This window comes from Conger conger, chromosome 3 (assembly GCF_963514075.1).
Source record: "Conger conger chromosome 3, fConCon1.1, whole genome shotgun sequence".
Lineage (NCBI taxonomy): Eukaryota > Metazoa > Chordata > Actinopteri > Anguilliformes > Congridae > Conger > Conger conger.
The window spans coordinates 83,050,886-83,073,385 of record NC_083762.1 but is presented as its reverse complement, the minus strand read 5'-3'; the positions used below and the strand labels follow the sequence as shown (position 1 = coordinate 83,073,385).

The window sequence follows — 22,500 nt, the reverse complement described above, 5'->3', positions numbered from 1 at the left end:
ACACACACGCACGCACACATACACACACAATACACACACACACACTATACACACATACGCACTCACACACACACACACACACACACACACTCACACACACACACTCTCTCTCTCATACACACACACTCTCACACACACTCACTATACACACACTACACACACTCTCTCACACACACACACACACACACTATACACACATACACACTCTCACACTCACATACACACTATACATACACTATACACACATACGCATTCTCACACTCACACACACTATACACATACACTCTCACACACACTATACACACACTATACACACATACGCACTCACACACACTATACACACTCGCACACACACACACACACACACACACTATACACACGCACGCACTCACACACTATATACACACACACACACTATACACACACACGCACACACATACACACACAATATACACACGCACTATACACACACACACGCACACACACACTATACACACACACGCACACACATATTCACTCACTTCCCTATGAATGTTGCTAAACTGCTATAATCCCTGCCCTGTGGAACCTCTTTAATGAAATCCCTGCCTGTGACCTCCAGCTGAGGGTCGTGACCCCTGATGTCTCCCTCTCCCCTGAAGACCTGGCAGATGTGTATGACCTTTTCAAGGTCAGAGCTCCTGATTCTCAGCACCTTCCTGTTGGTCACTAAGAGCGCTGGGTTCATAAGGGGTGGGGGGGGGGGGGGGGTGTCTGTGCATACAGGTGGTGTGTGTGTATCTGTGCTGTCTGTAATAGGTGTGTGTGTGTCTGTGGTGTGTGTGTATCTGTGCTGTCTGAAATAGGTGTGTGTGTGTGTGTGTGTTTGCGTGTGTGTGTGTATCTGTGATGTCTGTAATAGCTGTGCGTGTGTGTGTATTTGTAATCGCTGTGTGTGTTTGTAATAGGTGTGTGTGTGTGTGTGTGTTTGTAATAGGTGTGTGTGTGTGTTTGTAATAGGTGTGTGTGTGTGTGTTTGTAATAGGTGTGTGTGTGTGTTTGCGTATCTGTGCTGTCTGTAATAGCTGTGTGTGTGTGTGTGTGTATTTGTAATCGCTGTGTGTGTGTGTGTGTGTGTTTGTAATAGGTGTGTGTGTGTATTTGTAATAGGTGTGTGTGTGTTTGTAATAGGTGTGTGTGTGTGTATTTGTAATAGGTCTGTGTGTGTGTGTGTGTGTGTGTGTATTTGTAATAGGTGTGTGTGTGTGTGTGTGTGTTTGTAATAGGTGTGTGTGTGTGTGTGTGTATTTGTAATCGCTGTGTGTGTGTGTGTTTGTAATAGGTGTGTGTGTGTGTGTATTTGTAATAGGTGTGTGTGTGTGTGTATTTGTAATAGGTGTGTGTGTGTGTGTGTATTTGTAATAGGTGTGTGTGTGTGTGTATTTGTAATCGCTGTGTGTGTGTGTGTGTGTGTGTGTGTTTGTAATAGGTGTGTGTGTGTGTGTGTATTTGTAATAGGTGTGTGTGTGTGTGTATTTGTAATCGCTGTGTGTGTGTGTGTTTGTAATAGGTGTGTGTGTGTGTGTATTTGTAATAGGTGTGTGTGTGTGTGTATTTGTAATAGGTGTGTGTGTGTGTGTGTATTTGTAATAGGTGTGTGTGTGTGTGTATTTGTAATCGCTGTGTGTGTGTGTGTGTGTGTGTGTGTTTGTAATAGGTGTGTGTGTGTGTGTGTATTTGTAATAGGTGTGTGTGTGTGTGTGTTTGTGTGTTTGTAATAGGTGTGTGTGTGTGTGTGTGTATTTGTAATAGGTGTGTGTGTGTGTGTGTGTGTGTGCGTATGTGTGTGTGTTTCTAATCGCTGTGTGTGTGTGTGTGTGTGTGTGTGTTTCTAATCGCTGTGTGTGTGTGTGTGTGTGTGTATTTGTAATAGGTGTGTGTGTGTGTTTGTGTGTTTGTAATAGGTGTGTGTGTGTGTGTGTGTGTGTGTATTTGTAATAGGTGTGTGTGTGTGTGTGTGTGTGTGTGTTTGTAATAGGTGTGTGTGTGTGTGTGTGTGTTTCTAATCGCTGTGTGTGTGTGTGTGTGTGTGTGTGTGTGTTTGTGTGTTTGTAATAGGTGTGTGTGTGTGTGTGTATTTGTAATAGGTGTGTGTGTGTGTGTGTGTGTGTGTTTGTAATAGGTGTGTGTGTGTGTGTGTGTGTGTGTGTGTGTTTCTAATCGCTGTGTGTGTTTGTGCGCTGCAGACCGAGTACTTCATGAACCTGTACTGGGGAGGGTCCCAGGGTGGGCCCTTGAGGCACCATGACCCCGGCCGGCCGTACACGGAGCAGTACCAGTTGGACCGGACCCAGTTTAAGAGCCTGTACCAGCTGCTGGCTCCCTGGCTGTGTGGCACACACACCCACACTGTGGCTAACCGCACCTTCAGCCTGCTCAGCCCAAACACCGATTCCCTCCTCAACTTCAGACAGCTCGCCCGCTGGCTGGGTATGTGTGAGTGAGTGAGTGAGTGAGTGAGTGAGAGAGTGAGAGAGTGAGAGAGTGAGAGAGTGAGAGAGTGAGAGAGTGAGAGAGTGAGAGAGTGTGAGAGAGTGTGAGAGTGTGTGAGTGTGTGAGTGAGTGAGAGAGTGAGAGAGTGAGTGAGAGAGTGAGAGAGTGAGAGAGTGAGAGAGTGAGTGTGTGAGTGAGTGAGTGAGTGAGTGAGTGAGTGAGTGAGTGAGAGAGTGAGAGAGTGAGTGAGTGTGAGTGAGTGAGAGAGTGAGAGAGTGAGAGAGTGAGAGAGTGAGAGAGTGAGTGTGTGAGTGTGAGAGTGTGTGAGTGAGTAGGAGGTTAGTTGAAGAAGTCTATTGGGGAATCAGGGCATCAGCAGGGGTTTGGCTGGATATTAGAATACATTGCAGAGCCCTTTATAAATCTACAGCTGCCACCAAACCACTTTCCCAATCTTCCCGCCTGACTACAGGGGGCACTTGGCTTCAGCAGCAGGTTTATTGCTATACACACACAGAAATGTTTGATTTACAAAAAACATTTTAAAACATTTCCGCAAGTAATAAGTTTTACAAACAATGAAATTAGGCAGAACAGGACACTGCTGATTAAAGTCACGAAAAACCTTCTCCATTCGTGTTTTCAAGTCAGGTTTTATCACAGAATAATTAGTTCTGTGTAGTGACCATCTCTACTTCCTTCTTCTTGGAAGTTGCAGTTTGTAACTGGGGTTTCCAGTTCAAGATCAGCTCATGAATATTGATGAAGAACCATATTTGAGGAATCCATTGGCTGTGATATTGTCTGGGGCTAGTCCCCTTATATATATATTCATGGTTAAATGAAAATTATTAACATTTCAGATTCAATTGTAGATGGAGAGTTCTCTGTATTACGCGAATACAAAACTAGTTCTCTGGTTAATCTCGCTGATCTTTGGAGAAACATGGTTTGGCCCTCAGCTTGAGCATGGCTGTTTACTGTGTCCCTCAGATACGCTGTTTCTATGGAAATGGTGTACTGTGTCACTCAGATACACTGTTTCTATGGAGACTGTGTATTGTGTCCCTCAGATACGCTGTTTCTATGGAAACTGTGTACTGTGTCCCTCAGATACTGTTTCTATGGAAACTGTGTATTGTGTCCCTCAGATACACTGTTTCTATGGAAACTGTGTATTGTGTCCCTCAGATACGCTGTTTCTATGGAAACTGTACTGTGTCCCTCAGATACTGTTTCTATGGAAACTGTATTGTGTCTCTCAGATACTGTTTCTATGGAAACTGTGTACTGTGTCCCTCAGATATGCTGTTTCCATGGAAACTGTGTACTGTGTCCCTCAGATACTGTTTCTATGGAAACTGTGTATTGTGTCCCTCAGATACACTGTTTCTATGGAAACTGTGTATTGTGTCCCTCAGATACGCTGTTTCTATGGAAACTATGTACTGTGTCCCTCAGATACTGTTTCTATGGAAACTGTGTACTGTGTCCCTCAGATATGCTGTTTCCATGGAAACTGTGTACTGTGTCCCTCAGATACACTGTACTGCGGGGAGCTGAACGAGAAGATCCGTTTGCTGTACCAACTGCACATTCCACCAGGTAAGACACACCTGACCTCCCATAATTGCCTGATTTAGTTAAAAGCAGATTTAGTTTCAAGAGCTGTGATAGATGTTGGTTAATTTGATCAGCGATGGATGTGGATTAATTAGAGCAGTTATAGATGTGTGGGGTATTTAGAGCAGTGATAGATGTGTGGGGTATTTATAGCAGTGATAGATGTGTGGGGTATTTATAGCAGTGATAGATGTGTGGGGTATTTAGAGCAGTGATAGATGTGTGGGGTATTTAGAGCAGTGATAGATGTGTGGGGTATTTATAACAGTGATAGATGTGTGGGGTATTTAGAGCAGTGATAGATGTGTGGGGTATTTATAACAGTGATAGATGTGTGGGGTATTTAGAGCAGTGATAGATGTGTTGTGTAACAAGAGCAGTGATAGATGTGTGGGGTATTTATAACAGTGATAGATGTGTGGGGTATTTATAGCAGTGATAGATGTGTGGGGTATTTAGAGCAGTGATAGATGTGTGGGGTATTTATAGCAGTGATAGATGTGTGGGGTATTTAGAGCAGTGATAGATGTGTTGGGTAACAAGAGCAGTGATATATGTAGATTAATTAGCAGTGATATATGTGGATTAATTAGCAGTGATAGATGTGGATTCATTAGCAGTGATACATGTGTGGATTAAATATGTGTTTGAATGTTGTGCAGCTCTCACTGAGAATGAGGATGACCCCTCCCCCCTGATGACCCCTCCCCCCTTGATGTCCACTGCCAGGCCTCTCTACACGGAGTGTCCTAACGGTAAATACAACACAGACACCAGACCTCTCTACACGGAGTGTCCTAACGGTAAATACAACACAGACACCCGGCCTCTCTACACGGAGTGTCCTAACGGTAAATACAACACAGACACCAGACCTCTCTACACGGAGTGTCCTAACGGTAAATACAACACAGACACCAGGCCTCTCTACACGGAGTGTCCTAACGGTAAATACAACACAGACACCAGGCCTCTACACGGAGTGTCCTAACGGTAAATACAACACAGACACCCGGCCTCTCTACACGGAGTGTCCTAACGGTAAATACAACACAGACACCAGACCTCTCTACACGGAGTGTCCTAACGGTAAATACAACACAGACACCAGGCCTCTCTACACGGAGTGTCCTAACGGTAAATACAACACAGACACCAGGCCTCTACACGGAGTGTCCTAACGGTAAATACAACACAGACACCAGACCTCTCTACACGGAGTGTCCTAACGGTAAATACAACACAGACACCCGGCCTCTCTACACGGAGTGTCCTAACGGTAAATACAACACAGACACCAGACCTCTCTACACGGAGTGTCCTAACGGTAAATACAACACAGACACCAGACCTCTCTACACGGAGTGTCCTAACGGTAAATACAACACAGACACCAGGCCTCTACACGGAGTGTCCTAACGGTAAATACAACACAGACACCAGGCCTCTACACGGAGTGTCCTAATGGTAAATACAACACAGACACCAGGCCTCTACACGGAGTGTCCTAACGGTAAATACAACACAGACACCAGGCCTCTACACGGAGTGTCCTAACGGTAAATACAACACAGACACCAGGCCTCTACACGGAGTGTCCTAACGGTAAATACAACACAGACACCAGGCCTCTACACGGAGTGTCCTAACGGTAAATACAACACAGACACCAGGCCTCTACACGGAGTGTCCTAACGGTAAATACAACACAGACACCAGACCTCTCTACACGGAGTGTCCTAACGGTAAATACAACACAGACACCAGACCTCTCTACACGGAGTGTCCTAACGGTAAATACAACACAGACACCAGACCTCTCTACACGGAGTGTCCTAACGGTAAATACAACACAGACACCCGGCCTCTCTACACGGAGTGTCCTAACGGTAAATACAACACAGACACCAGACCTCTCTACACGGAGTACAGCATATCTGTGCTCTTACAGTGAAGGGGAGATGAAGAGGTTTTATCTGTGCTCTTATTGTGAAGGGGAGATGAAGGACTACCAAGAGCAGCTGAAGCAGATGCTGAAGGACCTGGCCCAGGAGAAGGAGCTGAGTGTGGAGAAGCCTTTGCCCTCGATGACCCAGGTGAAGCAGAGATTCAGTTATCTTCATCTGCATCACATCTCTCTCCATACTTTATTGATACAACAAAGGAAGAAACTGCAGGTCAGCCGTTGGTCATCACAGCAGTCATTACTCCACACACCAGGTCTGATTGGAAGCAAACCACTGATCCTGCATACACTGTAGCCCTCCAGAGCTTTAGTTTGACACTTTTTAGTTAAGTCCTTTTCTGTTTGGCTCTTTAGCTAATCTAGTCCTGGTTGCTTAACATTGCATTAGATTTATTTAGCAGGCACTTTTATCCAAAGCAACATACAATAAGGTCATTAGAACAACTGCAGAACAACATAACAATGATGTGAGAAGCCATGTACAGAGCCGGTGGGACTCCTGAGAGAAGGGGATGGGTTGCAGAGACAGACCCTCTCCACGTGACCTCGTAGGGCAGTCCCAGAAACGCCCAACTCAACCAGGGTGGAGATCAGGGTGGAGATCAGGAGTTGGTGGTTGACAGTGTAGAATGCTGCGGACAGGTGAAGCAGGATAAGGACAGAGGAGAGGGACGAGGCTCTTGCAGTGGCCAGTGCATCTGTCAGCTGGAGAGCAGCCTCCATCAGGTGCCCGGATCGGAAGCCTTGTAAGGATCAAACAGGTTGTGCTGTTGGTGAAAAGATGATGGTTGGTTAAGCACAGCTTGTTCCAGAGTTTTGGACTGAAAAGCCAATAATGATACTGGTCGATAGCTCTTGAGAACACATCCCTGTGGGCTTGTCTGTGTTGTAGAGGGAGTTTATCCAGTTCTGTAAGACTATGTGTGTGTGTGTGTGTGTGTGTGTGTGTGTTGCAGAGGGAGTTTATGCAGTGCTGTAAGACTGTGTGTGTGTGTGTGTGTGTGTTGCAGAAGGAGTTTATCCAGTTCTGTAAGACTGTGTGTGTGTGTGTGTGTGTGTGTTGCAGAGGGAGTTTATGCAGTTCTGTAAGACTGTGTGTGTGTGTGTTGCAGAGGGAGTTTATGCAGTGATGTAAGACTGTGTGTGTGTGTGTGTGTTGCAGAGGGAGTTTATGAAGTTCTGTAAGACTGTGTGTGTGTGTGTGTGTGTTGCAGAGGGAGTTTATGAAGTTCTGTAAGACTGTGTGTGTGTGTGTGTGTGTGTGTGTTGCAGAGGGAGTTTATGCCGTTCTGTAAGACTGTGTGTGTGTGTTGCAGAGGGAGTTTATGCAGTTCTGTAAGACTGTGTGTGTGTGTGTGTGTGTGTTGCAGAGGGAGTTTATGCAGTTCTGTAAGACTGTGTGTGTGTGTGTGTGTGTGTGTGTGTTGCAGAGGGAGTTTATCCAGTTCTGTAAGACTGTGTGTGTGTGTGTGTGTTGCAGAGGGAGTTTATCCAGTTCTGTAAGACTGTGTGTGTGTGTGTGTGTGTGTGTGTGTGTGTTGCAGAGGGAGTTTATCCAGTTCTGTAAGACTGTGTGTGTGTGTTGCAGAGGGAGTTTATCCAGTTCTGTAAGACTGTGTGTGTGTGTGTGTGTTGCAGAGGGAGTTTATCCAGTTCTGTAAGACTGTGTGTGTGTGTGTGTGTGTGTGTGTGTGTTACAGAGGGAGTTTATTCAGGTCTGTAAGACTGTGTGTGTGTGTGTGTGTTGCAGAGGGAGTTTATCCAGTTCTGTAAGACGCTGTCCAGCATGTTCCACGAGGACTCGGAGGAGAGTGAGCTCTTCCAGGCCCTGGCCACGGTGACCAGCCTGGTCCTGCAGATCGGGGAGGTGGAGCACAGGAGCCGCTGCACGGGGGCGCCCCCCTCCCCTGGCCAGTCGGGCCCCCGGAACGAGTGGACCGTCAGCTTCGCCCAAATCCTGGCCTCCCTCCTCACAGAGCAGTCTCTTGTCAACTTCTTCGAGAAGCCCGGCGACCTGAAGGCCAAGATCGCCCTGGCTCGGGAGAGGCAGTACCAGGAGCGGGTGGGGCTGCTGGAGGTCCGGCAGGGCCCGGGCTGAGGTCCGATTACCCACAATCCTGCAGCCATCCACCCGGAAGACTCCGGGGCGTGCCTTTGTGCCTTTAATGAAAACACAGACTGTCTCACAGGCGACGGGCAGCAGACAGGGCCAAATGGAGGAGAGGAGGTCTCTGGATCTGGGATCCGCCCTCATGTTGTCCTTGTCATGTGTGACCAGACAGAGCCCCAAACAGAGAGAGAGAATCTTTTATTTCACAACACGTCTCTCTGTCCCGCATATTTACTGCCTGCAAGTGGGGTGTGTGCTTTTAGTTTTTTATAAGATTTTATTTGAAAAGGAAATGCCTTAATATAATCCTTGTTTTTTTCATATCGGTACACTATTACTGAGATAAGAAATTTAAGCCATTCTTTATCACACACACATACACACACCCACACACGCACATGCACGAACGCATGCACGCATGCACGCACGCACACACAGCACTCGCGGTCACACATGCACACACACACACACGGTCACACATGCACACACACGCACACACACACACACACACACACACACAGCAGGGAGCAGGGAGAGCCCTGGCATGGGCACTGAGGCACAGCTGGGGATGTTGCTGGTTCGAGTCCCATGCTGTCCTTTCAGTGCCAGAGGGAGTGCCCCCTCATCCCTGCACCAATCAGGCCACTCACCCCGAGGCACATGATAAAGAAACAGGGAAATGCTCCTGCTAGTGCTTAGCATGCGTCTAAAGGTATAGTTAATGTGCGAATATAGTATCTCAGGTTTAGTGTATGATAGTGTATGATTGTGATTGGCCCCTTTTTGTGCTCTGAAGGATATTTACTGATGATCCTCTGATGACCTGGCAGCTTCACAGTGGAAGGTCCGGGTCATTCCGGGTCATTCCGGGTCATTCCGGGGCTTGTGGTCAAAAGCAGGAAATACACTTCAGGCAGCTTGTACAGAAACACAAGAGGTTATGATATGCATCTTATCCCATTATTCTTCAATAAATCACGTAAAAATACATTTCTGGATGGAAGGCTTTTCTCTGAAGCCTGAGACTGCTGCGGTCACAGAAAGGACCGGAATCTGTGACATAAAAACTCATAAATATAAATATAAATTTAAATTTAAATAAAAACTCATATTTATAACTGCATATTGACTTGCCCTGGAAACAGCTCTGTGTGCTGCTCTGCTCTGAGCTCACTGCTTTAGCCTCACACGTCCGTTCATCAGTCCTAATAGCACACACAGAGAGTATTGGCCAATCAACAAAATACATGAAATCTAAAATTAATTTAATTTAATTGAAAAAAAAACTGAAACTGAAAGTGTGCAATCTCTTTAATGTTTAAAGTCGAGAGCAGTTTTATGTACGAACACACTTCCTCTTGTATCTGTCCATCCTGTGAAAACTCTAACTCTGCCTGCCTGTATGATTCGACCTTAGAGCCTTTTTCAAACAGGAAGTGCTGCATGGGGTTGTGGAGTGATCTCGGGGGAAGTTCCGCATCGATGTGGAATCCTGGGAGGAGCTCGTCACTCTCTGGGGCCTGAATCAAGTCATTTACATTTCTCAGTTTGTCAGTTTATGGGGAACTGTGAAAACCATGTAGCCTTGTTTCCTTCTGAAAACTTTCAGAATGACACATCTTTCAATGCTTAAAAACCATGGGAAAGTCTCTTCTACATAGAATAAAATGAAAAGGTTTTATAAATGTATTGTTTTTGATTTCAGAAAACTTCTTTGTGATTTGCACAAACTGCTTGCTTGGAAAATCACGTGTTTTGTTAGTCCAATATGTGATCTGATTTCATCAACATTTTCTCTTTTTATTTTATTTTTTTCTTTATTTGTACTTTGAATTAAGGAACAGCTGGAACCAAGACTAAACATGCAGCCATGCAATGTATGTTAGCGTTAGAATTAGCATTAGGGTTAGCGTTAGCATTAGCCGGGTACAAACCGCTGTTTGAACAGTATTAATGAACTGCTGAGAATGTGAAATACTCCTGATGACCATGAACAGCCTTGTGAAGTGGGTGGGGCTCGCAGAGGCTGTGAAGTGGGTGGGGCTCGCAGAGGCTGTGAAGTGGGTGGGGCTAGCAGAAGCTGGCCAATCAGCTTCTTATAATGGAAATTGAAAGCCTGTGATTGATAGCATGTCCTTTGTCCTTTACCTGGTGGTGATCAAGCCAAATGAAATGTGGTCTTTTACATTACTGCCATTGTTGTGCTGTGCTGTGGCCACGTTTAGGCCAATCAGAAGCCAGCGGATCAGGTCCAATCAAGAGCCAAAGAACCATGCGTCACATGACTCTATAAAAGAGCTGAAGCCCCGCCCTGATGCTGTCAGAACATCAGAGTCCAGAAAAGCACCAAAGTGCCATGTATGAAGAGGCTTCTGTCATGTTTATTACTCATATTATTATTATTATTATTATTATTATTATTTTGATTACAAGATTTTAGACATTTGTTTTTTTGTTTTTTTAAATTACATGACCAACAAGATAAAAAAACTAAAAACTTTGGCTTCCGTCAATGTGTCATTTTTTGTAAGTTGAATTTCCATAGTCTGTAAACGGGGTGCAATCTTAGATAACACATTTGTGATTGGTTGCTGGTGATATGTCCACTCCGTAGCCCCAGTACCGGCCAGCTTTGTGACGTAGAGAGAAAATGGTCAAACAATACTCGAGTGCACACATAGCCACAGTGTTCCAAACTGCAGTTCAAATTAAACACTCAAGAACAAGACTGGATATGAAGGTCCTTATACCATACGCTTATCAGAACACACTTTTATTGTGTGCAATTCTGGGGACTGCTCTATAAGAAAGATTGAGTCCGTGTATAAAAGTAAACGTCAGGAGAATAGACTTAATGCTTAATCTCAGCTGACAGTAATGTAAATAACCACACGTAACAACCGTGGTGTGCAGAAGGGCATCTGAACACACAACGCATCATAACTCAAAGTGGGTAGGCTACAGCAGCAGAAGTATATTTCAGTAGCAATGGCAGCAGGTCTGGTGTTCCCCTCTACTGCTGGGGAAGCTGCTTCTGTTCACTGGATTTTTCTTACTACAGTATTCAGTTGTATTGACACCATTCAAAGTATGATCAGCTCACAGCTCATACACACACACAGCTCACACACACACACCTCACACACACAGCTCAAACGCACACCTCACACACAGCTCACACACACACAGCTCATACACACAAACAGCTCACACACACAGCTCACACACAGCGCACACACACAGCTCATACACACACCTCACACATACAGCTCATACACACACACAGCTCACACACACACAGCTCACACACAGCGCACACACACACAGCTCATACACACACCTCACACACACCTCACACACAGCTCACACACCTCACACATACAGCTCATACACACGCACAGCTCACACACACACCTCACACACACAGCTCACACACAGCGCACACACACAGCTCATACACACAAACAGCTCACACACACAGCTCACACACACACAGCTCACACGCACAGCTCACACACAAACAGCTCACACACAGCGCACACACACACAGCTCATACACACACACAGCTCATACACCTCACACATATAGCTCATACACACGCACAGCTCACACACACACATCTCACACACACAGCTCACACACAGCGCACACACACACACCTCACACATACAGCTCATACACACGCACAGCTCACACACACAACTCACACACAGCGCACACACACACAGCTCATACACACAAACAGCTCACACACACAGCTCACACACAAACAGCTCACACACAAAGCTCATACACACACAGCTCATACACCTCACACATACAGCTCATACACACGCACAGCTCACACACACACACCTCACACACAGCTCACACACAGCTCACACACACACAGCTCATACACACAAACAGCTCACACACACAGCTCACACACACAGCTCACACACACACAGCTCATACACACACACACAGCTCATACACCTCACACATACAGCTCATACACACGCACAGCTCACACACACACACAGCTCATACACCTCACACATACAGCTCATACACACGCACAGCTCACACACACACCTCACACACACAGCTCACACACAGCGCACACACACAGCTCATACACACAGCTCACACACAAACAGCTCACACACAAAGCTCATACACACACACACCTCACACACACAGCTCACACACAGCGCACACACACACAGCTCACACACACACCTCACACACACAGCTCACACACAGCGCACACACACAGCTCATACACACAGCTCACACACAAACAGCTCACACACAAAGCTCATACACACACACACCTCACACACACAGCTCACACACAGCGCACACACACACAGCTCACACACACACAGCTCATACACACAAACAGCTCACACACACAGCTCACACACACAGCTCATACACACACACAGCTCACACACACACACAGCTCATACACAAAGCTCATACACACACAGCTCACACACACACAGCTCACACACACACACAGCTCACACACAAAGCTCACACACACAGCTCATACACACAAACAGCTCACACACACAGCTCACACACACACAGCTTATACACACACACACAGCTCACACACACACACAGCTCATACACAAAGCTCACACACACAGCTCACACACACACAGCTCATACACAAAGCTCATACACACACAGCTCACACACACACAGCTCACACACAAAGCTCATACACACACAGCTTATACAGACAATCAGCTCTGAATCAGCTCTACCCAATCACTGCTCTGACTGATGAGTGGAGTAAATTGCTCTGGATGAGCTCATATGTGCAGGTTATAGAGTGTCATGAAATGTCAATCAAATAACCAGAGTCATTGCACTTTTTTATTTTAGTGTGCATTCTCCAAAAATACTCAAAACATTTAAATTTGTTATCTGAAGTTGAACTTTGGTTGAATTGCTTTGAAATTACAGATACATTTTGAGTTTGTACATAGAAACAGCTGGGGCACTGGGTGTGAGGTTGCAGGTTCAGCTCCTGATTGGGACATTGCTGTACAGCAAGCGATTGGGCGGGTGCTGTGCGTGATGTGTGTGTGTTGTGTGTGATGTGTGTGTGTTGTGTGTGATGTGTGTGTGTTGTGTGTGATGTGTGTTTTTAAGTAGCAGTGCAGGTCACTAGAGAAGTTTATGCTGCATACCCGGGAAATTATTACTGCTCCTGCAGGTAGCTACATTAGCAAACATTAAGGATGAAGTTAATTCTAGTGCAAAGATTTTGATTGATATGTTCTGAAGTCAAACACAAAATATTAAAAAATGTCCAGCAGGATCAGGCCGATGAGTTGAATAGTTTGGGACTTCATAAGCGGAGCATTACTGGGTTTTCTTGATGACCCCCTCAGCGATGGTCTTAACGGCCGTGAGGGCCTCCTGACAGGCTCTGGAGATGAGTTCTGGGGGCAGGAGGAAGCCGTATCTGCCCCGGTCCTGGAGCTCCAAGGTGAAGGAATATTTGATACCCAGGTTATAGGCCCAGTCATCAGAGCCACCAGGGGCTAGGTCTGCACACAGGGTTGGGGGAGTTAGTGCAGTGCATAGAATTACTGTTACTTAAGCTAGCCTAGCACTGCTATACAATATGTATTAAAATTAAGGACACACAAAAACTTTACATCTGTAATATTACAGGTGAAGAGGGGTGTTGGGGTTAGGCTGTTGGGCTAGGGTTGGGGTGTTGGGTTAGAGTTGGGGTGTTGGGGTTAGGCTGTTGGGCTTGGGTTGGGGTGTTAGGTTAGGTGTGGGGTTATGGCTGGTGTGGGGTTAGGCTGTTGGGTTAGGGTGTGGGGTTAGGGTGTTGGGTTAGGATTGGGGTGTTGGGGTTAGGGTGTTGGGTTAGGGTTGGGGTGTTGGTTTAGGGCTGGTATGGGGTTAGGGTGTTGGGGTTAGGCTGTTGGGCTAGGGTTGGGGTGTTGGGTTAGGGCTGGTATGGGGTTAGGGTTGGGGTGTTGGGTTAGGGCTGGTGTGGGGTTGGGGTGTTGGGGTTAGGCTGTTGGGCTAGGGTTGGGGTGTTGGGTTAGGTGTGGGGTTATGGCTGGTGTGGGGTTAGGCTGTTGGGTTAGGGCTGGTGTGGGGTTAGGGTGTTGGGTTAGGGTTGGGGTGTTGGGGTTAGGGTGTGGGGTTAGGGTTGGGGTGTTGGTTTAGGGCTGGTATGGGGTTATGGTTGGGGTGTTGGGGTTAGGCTGTTGGGCTAGGGTTGGGGTGTTGGGTTAGGTGTGGGGTTAGGGTTGGTGTGGGGTTAGGCTGTTGGGTTAGGGTTAGGGTGTTGGGTTAGGGCTGGTATGGGGTTAGGGTGTGGGGCTAGCGCTGGTGTGGGATCAGGGTGTTGGGTTAGGGTTGGGGTGTTGGGTAAGGGTGTTGAGTTAGGGTTGGGGTGTTGGGTTAGGGCTGGTGTGGGATTAGGGTGTTGGGTTAGGACTGGTGTGGGGTTGGGGTGTTGGGTTTAGGCTGTTGGGTTAGGGTGTGGGGTTAGGGCTGGGGTCGGCAACCTGCAGCTCCGGAGGATATATATATATATATATATATATATATATATATATATATATATAGTCAACTAAAATGTGCGTCATAGCCTACGTCTACCACCCGGCGCCTTTTCCTCTTAAATTTGCAGTGGTTAGCATGGCTGTGTATATATATATATATAGGTTAAATGGCTAGTCTTGAGTCCCCTAGCTATGGATTCCAAATCTAAGTAGAATTTAATAGTGTGTGGACAGATTTGTATGCTTTTACTGGCAACTTTGCTTGATTACCAGTAGGCTATGCTTGATCTGGTTAAATGGAATGTTAAAATTACTCAGTGTTTGTAGATTACGGTTATCTACTTTGTAATCGAAATGAACGTAACTTAATGTTATCATCATCTCGCCTCTATTACCCTACCAAAGTAACGTAAAATAAAATGAGTGAGTTTAAAGTGTTCTTTGATTTCGAAAGGAACAGGAACGAAAAAAATACAACTTTTACGCAACATCCTCCAATCGAAATACCAACAATACCACCAATCCCCACCAAAAGTAATTTCAATTCCTGGCAGTGTCCCGATAAACGTCAACAACAAAAACAAATCAATTGTGTGTCAGTGTCGTCTGGTGTAACGTAAACTAGCAAGCTAGTTAATGTTAATGCAGTGGGGATACCTTATTGCAATAGCGTTGCTTAGCTAAGGTTAGTGCAGTGGGGAGATATTATTCCTACTAACGTTAGTACTGTTGCCTCGATAGTGGAGTGGGGATACATTATTACTAGCTAGTTCACAATACCATTGCTTAGCAACCTACTGCTGAGCAGAATAATACATTTACCATTAAACATAGTTCCATTAAAAATTCATTAAAGTTTGTCTTGTCTTTCTTTAGTGAAGTATTTTGAAAGATAAATGTGGTAACCATTGTATAAAAGCATTATGGAACTCGAACCTGTGGTATATCGTGGATATTGGTACAGGTAGGTGGTGTAAAGGCACTCCGCTTCACACTTTTCTCAGACTTCAAAAACAAAAGATAGATAGAAAATTTAAGATATACCTCTCGATATGCCATGAAATTGGCAATCAGAAAATTTAGGACATCATTGACAATTGACAACACGGTTACAGACCGAGGAACGGACATGACTACGAGCAAGAACACGGCACATGAGACAACCACAGCAGCAGCAGGACACTCACTTCAGGTGTGCACCTGTGGCTGGGCGAAAATAACATCATTCAGGGGGTTGAGGATCCACCAAGGAAAGAGAGGGTTCAAAAACCAAAGTTCGCAGAGCATCAGCACCCCTGTCACTGAGGAGGATAATACAAGCACAGAAATGCCGGTGGAGGAACCCACCCAACCACAGAGGAAAAGATCAAAGGGCACAGACCGAGTGTGAAGTGGCCCAAAGCTGTTGAAAAGAGAGAGTGGGAAACAATCAACAACGACCTGACAAAGATCCTGGAGCAACAAGTGGGCACAGCAGAGAAAAAGCTGGAAAGGATGGGTGACATCATTTACCATTACGGAGAAGCGCGCTTTGGAGTGAACATAAGGAGGAGTGACAAAGCAACACCAGCACCAGCCAAATCCAGGAGGCAGCAAGAAATCGAAAGACTGGTCAGAGAGAGAAGGCAGCTGAGAAAGCAGTGGAAAAAGGTCTCTGATGCAGAAAGAGATGGTCTCATGCTACTCCAGGGGGACATCAAATGCCGGTTGGCAACCTTGCGAAGAGCAGAGAACTTGAGGAAACTTCGCAAGAGGAAGGAGCACACAAGAACACGGTTCTATAAAAGCCCCTTCAAGTTCATCAAAAACCTTTTCACTAAGGAAAAAAGTGGAACTCTGAAAATTCCAAAGCAGGAACTGGAAGAGCATCTGGAAAAGGTCCACCATGACACGAAAAGGCATGAACAGCTAGTTATCCCACATGACATCCCACCTATTCAACCTCCTGAATTCAACCTGGAGACTGGTCCTCCAAAATGGAAGGAAGTAGAGAATACAGTACGACGCGCAAGATCAGCATCAACCCCTGGGCCGAATGGAGTACCGTATAAGCTCTACAAGAATGCATCAGACGTTCTACGCTGTATTTGGAGGCTCATGAGGATAGTGTGGCAGAAGGGAGTAATACCTAAGGCGTGGTGAAGGGCTGGAGGTGTGCTAATTCCCAAGGAGAAGGATGCGACAGACATCAGTCAATGCCGGCCAATCTGCCTTCTCAACGTTGAGGGGAAAATCTTTTTCAGCGCAATAGCACAGAGGCTGTCCGCCTACCTGGAGAAGAACAATTACCTTGATACATCCGTACAGAAGGCTGGCATTCCTGGGTTCTCTGGTTGCTTGGAGCATACCAGTATGATCTGGCACCAGATCCAAGCGGCGAAGAAGGACAAAAGAGACCTCCATGTCATCTTCCTTGACCTGGCCAATGCCTTTGGATCAGTTCCCCATAACCTCCTCTGGGAATCCTTCAACTTCTTCCATGTTCCATCATCCGTCACAAGTCTGGTAAAAGCCTACTTCGAAGACCTGCAGTTGTGCTTTACAACAGCCGACTTTGCAACATCATGGCAGCGCGTAGAAGTAGGCATCATGGCAGGCTGTACAATCTCACCCTTGGCCTTCACAATGGCCATGGAGGTCATCATCAGGGCCTCAAGATGGGTGGTGGGGGGTGAGCGAACTAAGAACAGGATCTGCCTTCCACCTATCCGAGCATACATGGATGACATGACCACTCTGACCACTACTGCAGCAGGCACTAGGCGGCTACTTGCAAAATTGCAGGAGAACATCAAGTGGGCCCGGATGAAAATCAAGCCGAACAAGTCACGAAGCATCTCAATAGTCAAGGGAGAGCTTAAAAACGTGAAGTTCTGCATTGGTGACGACCCAATACCAACGGTGTCTGAGCAACCTGTCAAAAGCCTGGGCAGATGGTATAACACAAGCCTCAGGGACAAAGACCAAGTGCAGCAACTAAGGCAGGACATCACCAACAGTCTGGAAAACATCAACAAGACCCTACTGCCAGGGAAGCTCAAGCTCTGGTGCCTGCAATTTGGACTTCTCCCTCTGGTAATGTGGCCACTCACTATCTACGAGGTCCCCGTAACAACTGTGGAGAAGATGGAGCGAACCATGAAGAAATGGCTCAGGGTCCCACGCTGTCTGACTAACATCAGCCTCTACGGCAAAGGGGTCCTTGAACTGCCATTCACAAGCATCATAGAAGAGTACAAGTGCTCTAAAGTAAGACTCCAGAGACCAGACCATCAGCAATGCTGCACCACCCCTGTTAACTGGACGGAAATGGACACCATCCGATGCGGTGCAGCATGCTACGTCAGCCCTGAGGCACAACGACATCGTGGGGCATGTCCAGCTGGGGAGAGGAGGCTTTGGCCTTGCAGCAAGTAAACCAACTTGGCGTAAGGCCTCAACAGCAGAGAGGAGGAAAGTGGTGGTCGAGGAGGTGCGCCATCGGGAGGAGGCTGAAAGAAGCGCTAAGGCCGTCTCTCTTGCCAAGCAGGGACAATGGATGAGGTGGGAAGGCCTGGAGAGGAGAAAGATCAGCTGGAGGGAGCTCTGGGAAATGGAGGCAAGCAACATCAGCTTCAATATTCAGAGCTACCTATGATGTGCTCCCATCTCCAAAAAACCTCCACCAGTGGTATGGCGAGGACCCAACCTGTGCTCTCTGCCCAACTCCAGCGACTCTCAAACACATCTTGACCGGTTGTAAGACCAGCCTCACACAAGGCCGCTACACCTGGAGGCACAACCAGGTCCTTAAGAGTTTGGCAGCAGCTCTTGAGAGCAAGAGGAATACCACCAACTCCTTGCCCCTGAGAGCAACCAATTACATCATGGCACCATCATTCATCCGAGAGGGACAGAAAAAGCCCAACCATCCCCCTAACAAACCAGAAGCTGGACAGCTAGCCATGGCCCGGGATTGGAAGATGCTAGTCGATATTGGCCAGCAACTGATCTTTCCACCTGAGATTGCAGCCACCACCCGTAGGCCAGACTTGGTACTCTGGTCCCCTTCACTGAAGTCTGTTTACATCACAGAGCTCACAGTCCCATGGGAGAATTCAACCCAAGAGGCCTATGAGCGCAAGAAACTGCGCTGCACAGAACTGGCAGCGGACGCTCAACAACGAGGATGGAATGCGAAAGTCTATCCGGCTGCAGTGGGATGCAGAGGTTTTGTGGCTGCTTCCACCATCAGGCTGCTGAAGGACCTTGGAATCCATGGACAGGCTCTGCGACAGACAATTAGGTCAGTCTCTGAAGTGGCTGAAAGAAGCAGCCAGTGGATATGGATCAAGCGGAAGGACCTTTGCTGGGCTCAAAGAACACCAACATGACCTGCTCACTAATCCCCCCCACCCCACCCCCCACTAGAGAACCCAGGTCAGAACTCTCCAGGAGGAGGGTGAACAAGGTATGCGGTCAGCTTTAGGCTTGACTCAGGGAAGAGGACGCCCCCTGCCTTGCATATTCCCGTGGGCTGCGCCATTTAAACAACCAGGCAATTCTCATGATTGGGCATGGGACGCAAGCTCAGGCCTGATCATCCTGTAGCTGGCCACCTTTGATGATGGTGTCTTGTGTTGAAAGGCCGAAACACCCGCTGATTCAAAGGTACACTACTGATGATGTGTCCCGAAATTTACATCCTTCCCATGTCTGAGATACAGCTCCCACGCCACTCTCAACATCAAGGCAAACCTCATGTGAATACCATCCATTGGCACAATGGAAAGTTTACCATCACGTCCCGTGTTTCATGATTCCAACTCCAGCATACTCAATTGCCTGCGATGAGTCAAGCGATGTTAACTATATTGAGCAGACAGCGCTGCTATGCAGGTATGTGAACTGTGATGGGCTGCAGGAAGAAACAGAGTTAATACCCCAGAAAGGCGAAACAAAACATGGTATTATTGTAATGGAAACGCAATGTTAAAGAACCAAATAATCATAAATACCCCACTGCAGTCATATGTGGTAAAACATTTTAATGAATGCTCATTTACACCAATTAGTAATGTTGATAGGCTAATAGGATAGGCTTGATAGGCTGTGTTACCTTCATTATAAGGCTCAAATATGGTTTGCGGCTCCAGACAGATTTTTTGGGTCAAAAATGGCTCTTTTGATAGTAAAAGGTTGCCGACCCCTGGGTTAGGGTTGGGGTGTTGGGTTAGGGTTGGGGTGTTGGCTGTGCATACGTACATATGGTCCTGGCTCCAGCTCCGTATGTGTACGTACTGAAGTAATGCCTCTTGATCTTCCGTGCTGCCTGCTGAGCGAGTTCATTCTGAAAGAAAAATGGCTCAGCTGGTAAAGCATGTGTTTACCAGGGGAAAACCGCGGAAAACCCAAAGCTCAACAGCACACGAAAAGAGTCCAGAACAAGTGGCTAGCTTTGGCACCATCTGCTGGCTGGCCAAGCCAATGACACACAGTTTTATTTATTTTACACCATTTTAGGTTCCTGTTCCTGGGTGGGACAGGCTCCTCTCACTGCTGTATCGCCCTTACACACACACACACACACACACACACACACACACACATACATCACACACACATCACACACACAAATCACTCACATCACACACACACATCACACACATCACACACAAACATGGGTTAGCATTGATTAAGGGTTGGGTTAGCATTGATTAAGGGTTGGGGTAGTGTTGGTTAGGGGTTGGGTTAGCGTTGGTTAGGGGTTGGGGTAGTGTTGGTTAGGGGTTGGGTTAGCGTTGGTTAGGGGTAGGGGTAGTGTTGGTTTGTTGGTTAGGGGTTGGGGTAGTGTTGGTTAAGGGTAGGGGTAGTGTTGGTTTGTTGGTTAGGGGTTGGGTTAGCGTTGGTTAGGGGTAGGGGTAGTGTTGGTTTGTTGGTTAGGGGTAGGGGTAGTGTTGGTTTGTTGGTTAGGGGTTGGGTTAGCGTTGGTTAGGGGTAGGGGTAGTGTTGGTTTGTTGGTTAGGGGTAGGGGTAGTGTTGGTTTGTTGGTTAGGGGTTGGGGTAGTGTTGGTTTGTTGGTTAGGGGTAGGGGTAGTGTTGGTTTGTTGGTTAGGGGTAGGGGTAGTGTTGGTTTGTTGGTTAGGGGTAGGGGTAGTGTTGGTTTGTTGGTTAGGGGTAGGGGTAGTGTTGGTTTGTTGGTTAGGGGTTGGGGTAGTGTTGGTTTGGGGTAGGGGTAGTGTTGGTTTGTTGGTTAGGGGTTGGGTTAGCGTTGGTTAGGGGTAGGGGTAGTGTTGGTTTGTTGGTTAGGGGTAGGGGTAGTGTTGGTTTGTTGGTTAGGGGTTGGGGTAGTGTTGGTTTGTTGGTTAGGGGTAGGGGTAGTGTTGGTTTGTTGGTTAGGGGTTGGGGTAGTGTTGGTTTGTTGGTTAGGGGTAGGGGTAGTGTTGGTTTGTTGGTTAGGGGTAGGGGTAGTGTTGGTTTGTTGGTTAGGGGTTGGGTTAGCGTTGGTTAGGGGTTGGGGTAGTGTTGGTTTGTTGGTTAGGGGTTGGGTTAGCATTGGTTAGGGGTAGGGGTAGTGTTGGTTTGTTGGTTAGGGGTAGGGGTAGTGTTGGTTTGTTGGTTAGGGGTTGGGGTAGTGTTGGTTTGGGGTAGGGGTAGTGTTGGTTTGTTGGTTAGGGGTTGGGTTAGCATTGATTAGGGGTAGGGGTAGTGTTGGTTAGTTGGTTAGGGGTAGGGGTAGTGTTGGTTTGTTGGTTAGGGGTTGGGGTAGTGTTGGTTTGTTGGTTAGGGGTAGGGGTAGTGTTGGTTTGTTGGTTAGGGGTAGGGGTAATGTTGGTTTGTTGGTTAGGGGTTGGGGTAGTGTTGGTTTGTTGGTTAGGGGTAGGGGTAGTGTTGGTTTGTTGGTTAGGGGTTGGGGTAGTGTTGGTTTGTTGGTTAGGGGTAGGGGTAGTGTTGGTTTGTTGGTTAGGGGTAGGGGTAGTATTGGTTTGTTGGTTAGGGGTAGGGGTAGTGTTGGTTTGTTGGTTAGGGGTAGGGGTAGTGTTGGTTTGTTGGTTAGGGGTTGGGGTAGTGTTGGTTTGGGGTAGGGGTAGTGTTGGTTTGTTGGTTAGGGGTTGGGTTAGCGTTGGTTAGGGGTAGGGGTAGTGTTGGTTTGTTGGTTAGGGGTAGGGGTAGTGTTGGTTTGTTGGTTAGGGGTTGGGGTAGTGTTGGTTTGTTGGTTAGGGGTAGGGGTAGTGTTGGTTTGTTGGTTAGGGGTTGGGGTAGTGTTGGTTTGTTGGTTAGGGGTAGGGGTAGTGTTGGTTTGTTGGTTAGGGGTAGGGGTAGTGTTGGTTTGTTGGTTAGGGGTTGGGTTAGCGTTGGTTAGGGGTTGGGGTAGTGTTGGTTTGTTGGTTAGGGGTTGGGTTAGCATTGGTTAGGGGTAGGGGTAGTGTTGGTTTGTTGGTTAGGGGTAGGGGTAGTGTTGGTTTGTTGGTTAGGGGTTGGGGTAGTGTTGGTTTGGGGTAGGGGTAGTGTTGGTTTGTTGGTTAGGGGTTGGGTTAGCATTGATTAGGGGTAGGGGTAGTGTTGGTTTGTTGGTTAGGGGTAGGGGTAGTGTTGGTTTGTTGGTTAGGGGTTGGGGTAGTGTTGGTTTGTTGGTTAGGGGTAGGGGTAGTGTTGGTTTGTTGGTTAGGGGTAGGGGTAGTGTTGGTTTGTTGGTTAGGGGTTGGGGTAGTGTTGGTTTGTTGGTTAGGGGTAGTGTTGGTTTGTTGGTTAGGGGTTGGGTTAGCGTTGGTTAGGGGTTGGGGTAGTGTTGGTTTGTTGGTTAGGGGTTGGG

General features: G+C 47.0%; 2 protein-coding genes across 2 annotated transcripts in view; one reads left to right on the top strand and one right to left on the bottom strand.

Annotated features, from left to right (window-relative positions):
- The window catches only part of LOC133123700 (TBC1 domain family member 8), a 27,410-nt gene extending 16,737 nt beyond the window's left edge, over window positions 1–10,673 (top strand). The window contains 6 exon segments of the mRNA XM_061234178.1: window positions 602–670; window positions 2,226–2,469; window positions 4,012–4,077; window positions 4,758–4,850; window positions 6,091–6,191; window positions 7,812–10,673. Coding sequence (XP_061090162.1) covers window positions 602–670; window positions 2,226–2,469; window positions 4,012–4,077; window positions 4,758–4,850; window positions 6,091–6,191; window positions 7,812–8,159 — 921 coding nt within the window. The 3' untranslated portion in view covers window positions 8,160–10,673.
- Window positions 10,674–13,033: 2,360 nt separating this feature from the next.
- Window positions 13,034–22,500, bottom strand: part of cpb2 (carboxypeptidase B2 (plasma)) — an 18,132-nt gene continuing 8,665 nt past the window's right edge. The window contains exons 10-11 of the mRNA XM_061235438.1: window positions 19,953–20,037; window positions 13,034–13,727 (exon numbers count right to left, since the gene is read on the bottom strand). Of these exons, the coding sequence (XP_061091422.1) occupies window positions 13,540–13,727; window positions 19,953–20,037 (273 nt within the window). The 3' untranslated portion in view covers window positions 13,034–13,539. The remainder of the gene's footprint in view (window positions 13,728–19,952; window positions 20,038–22,500) is intronic.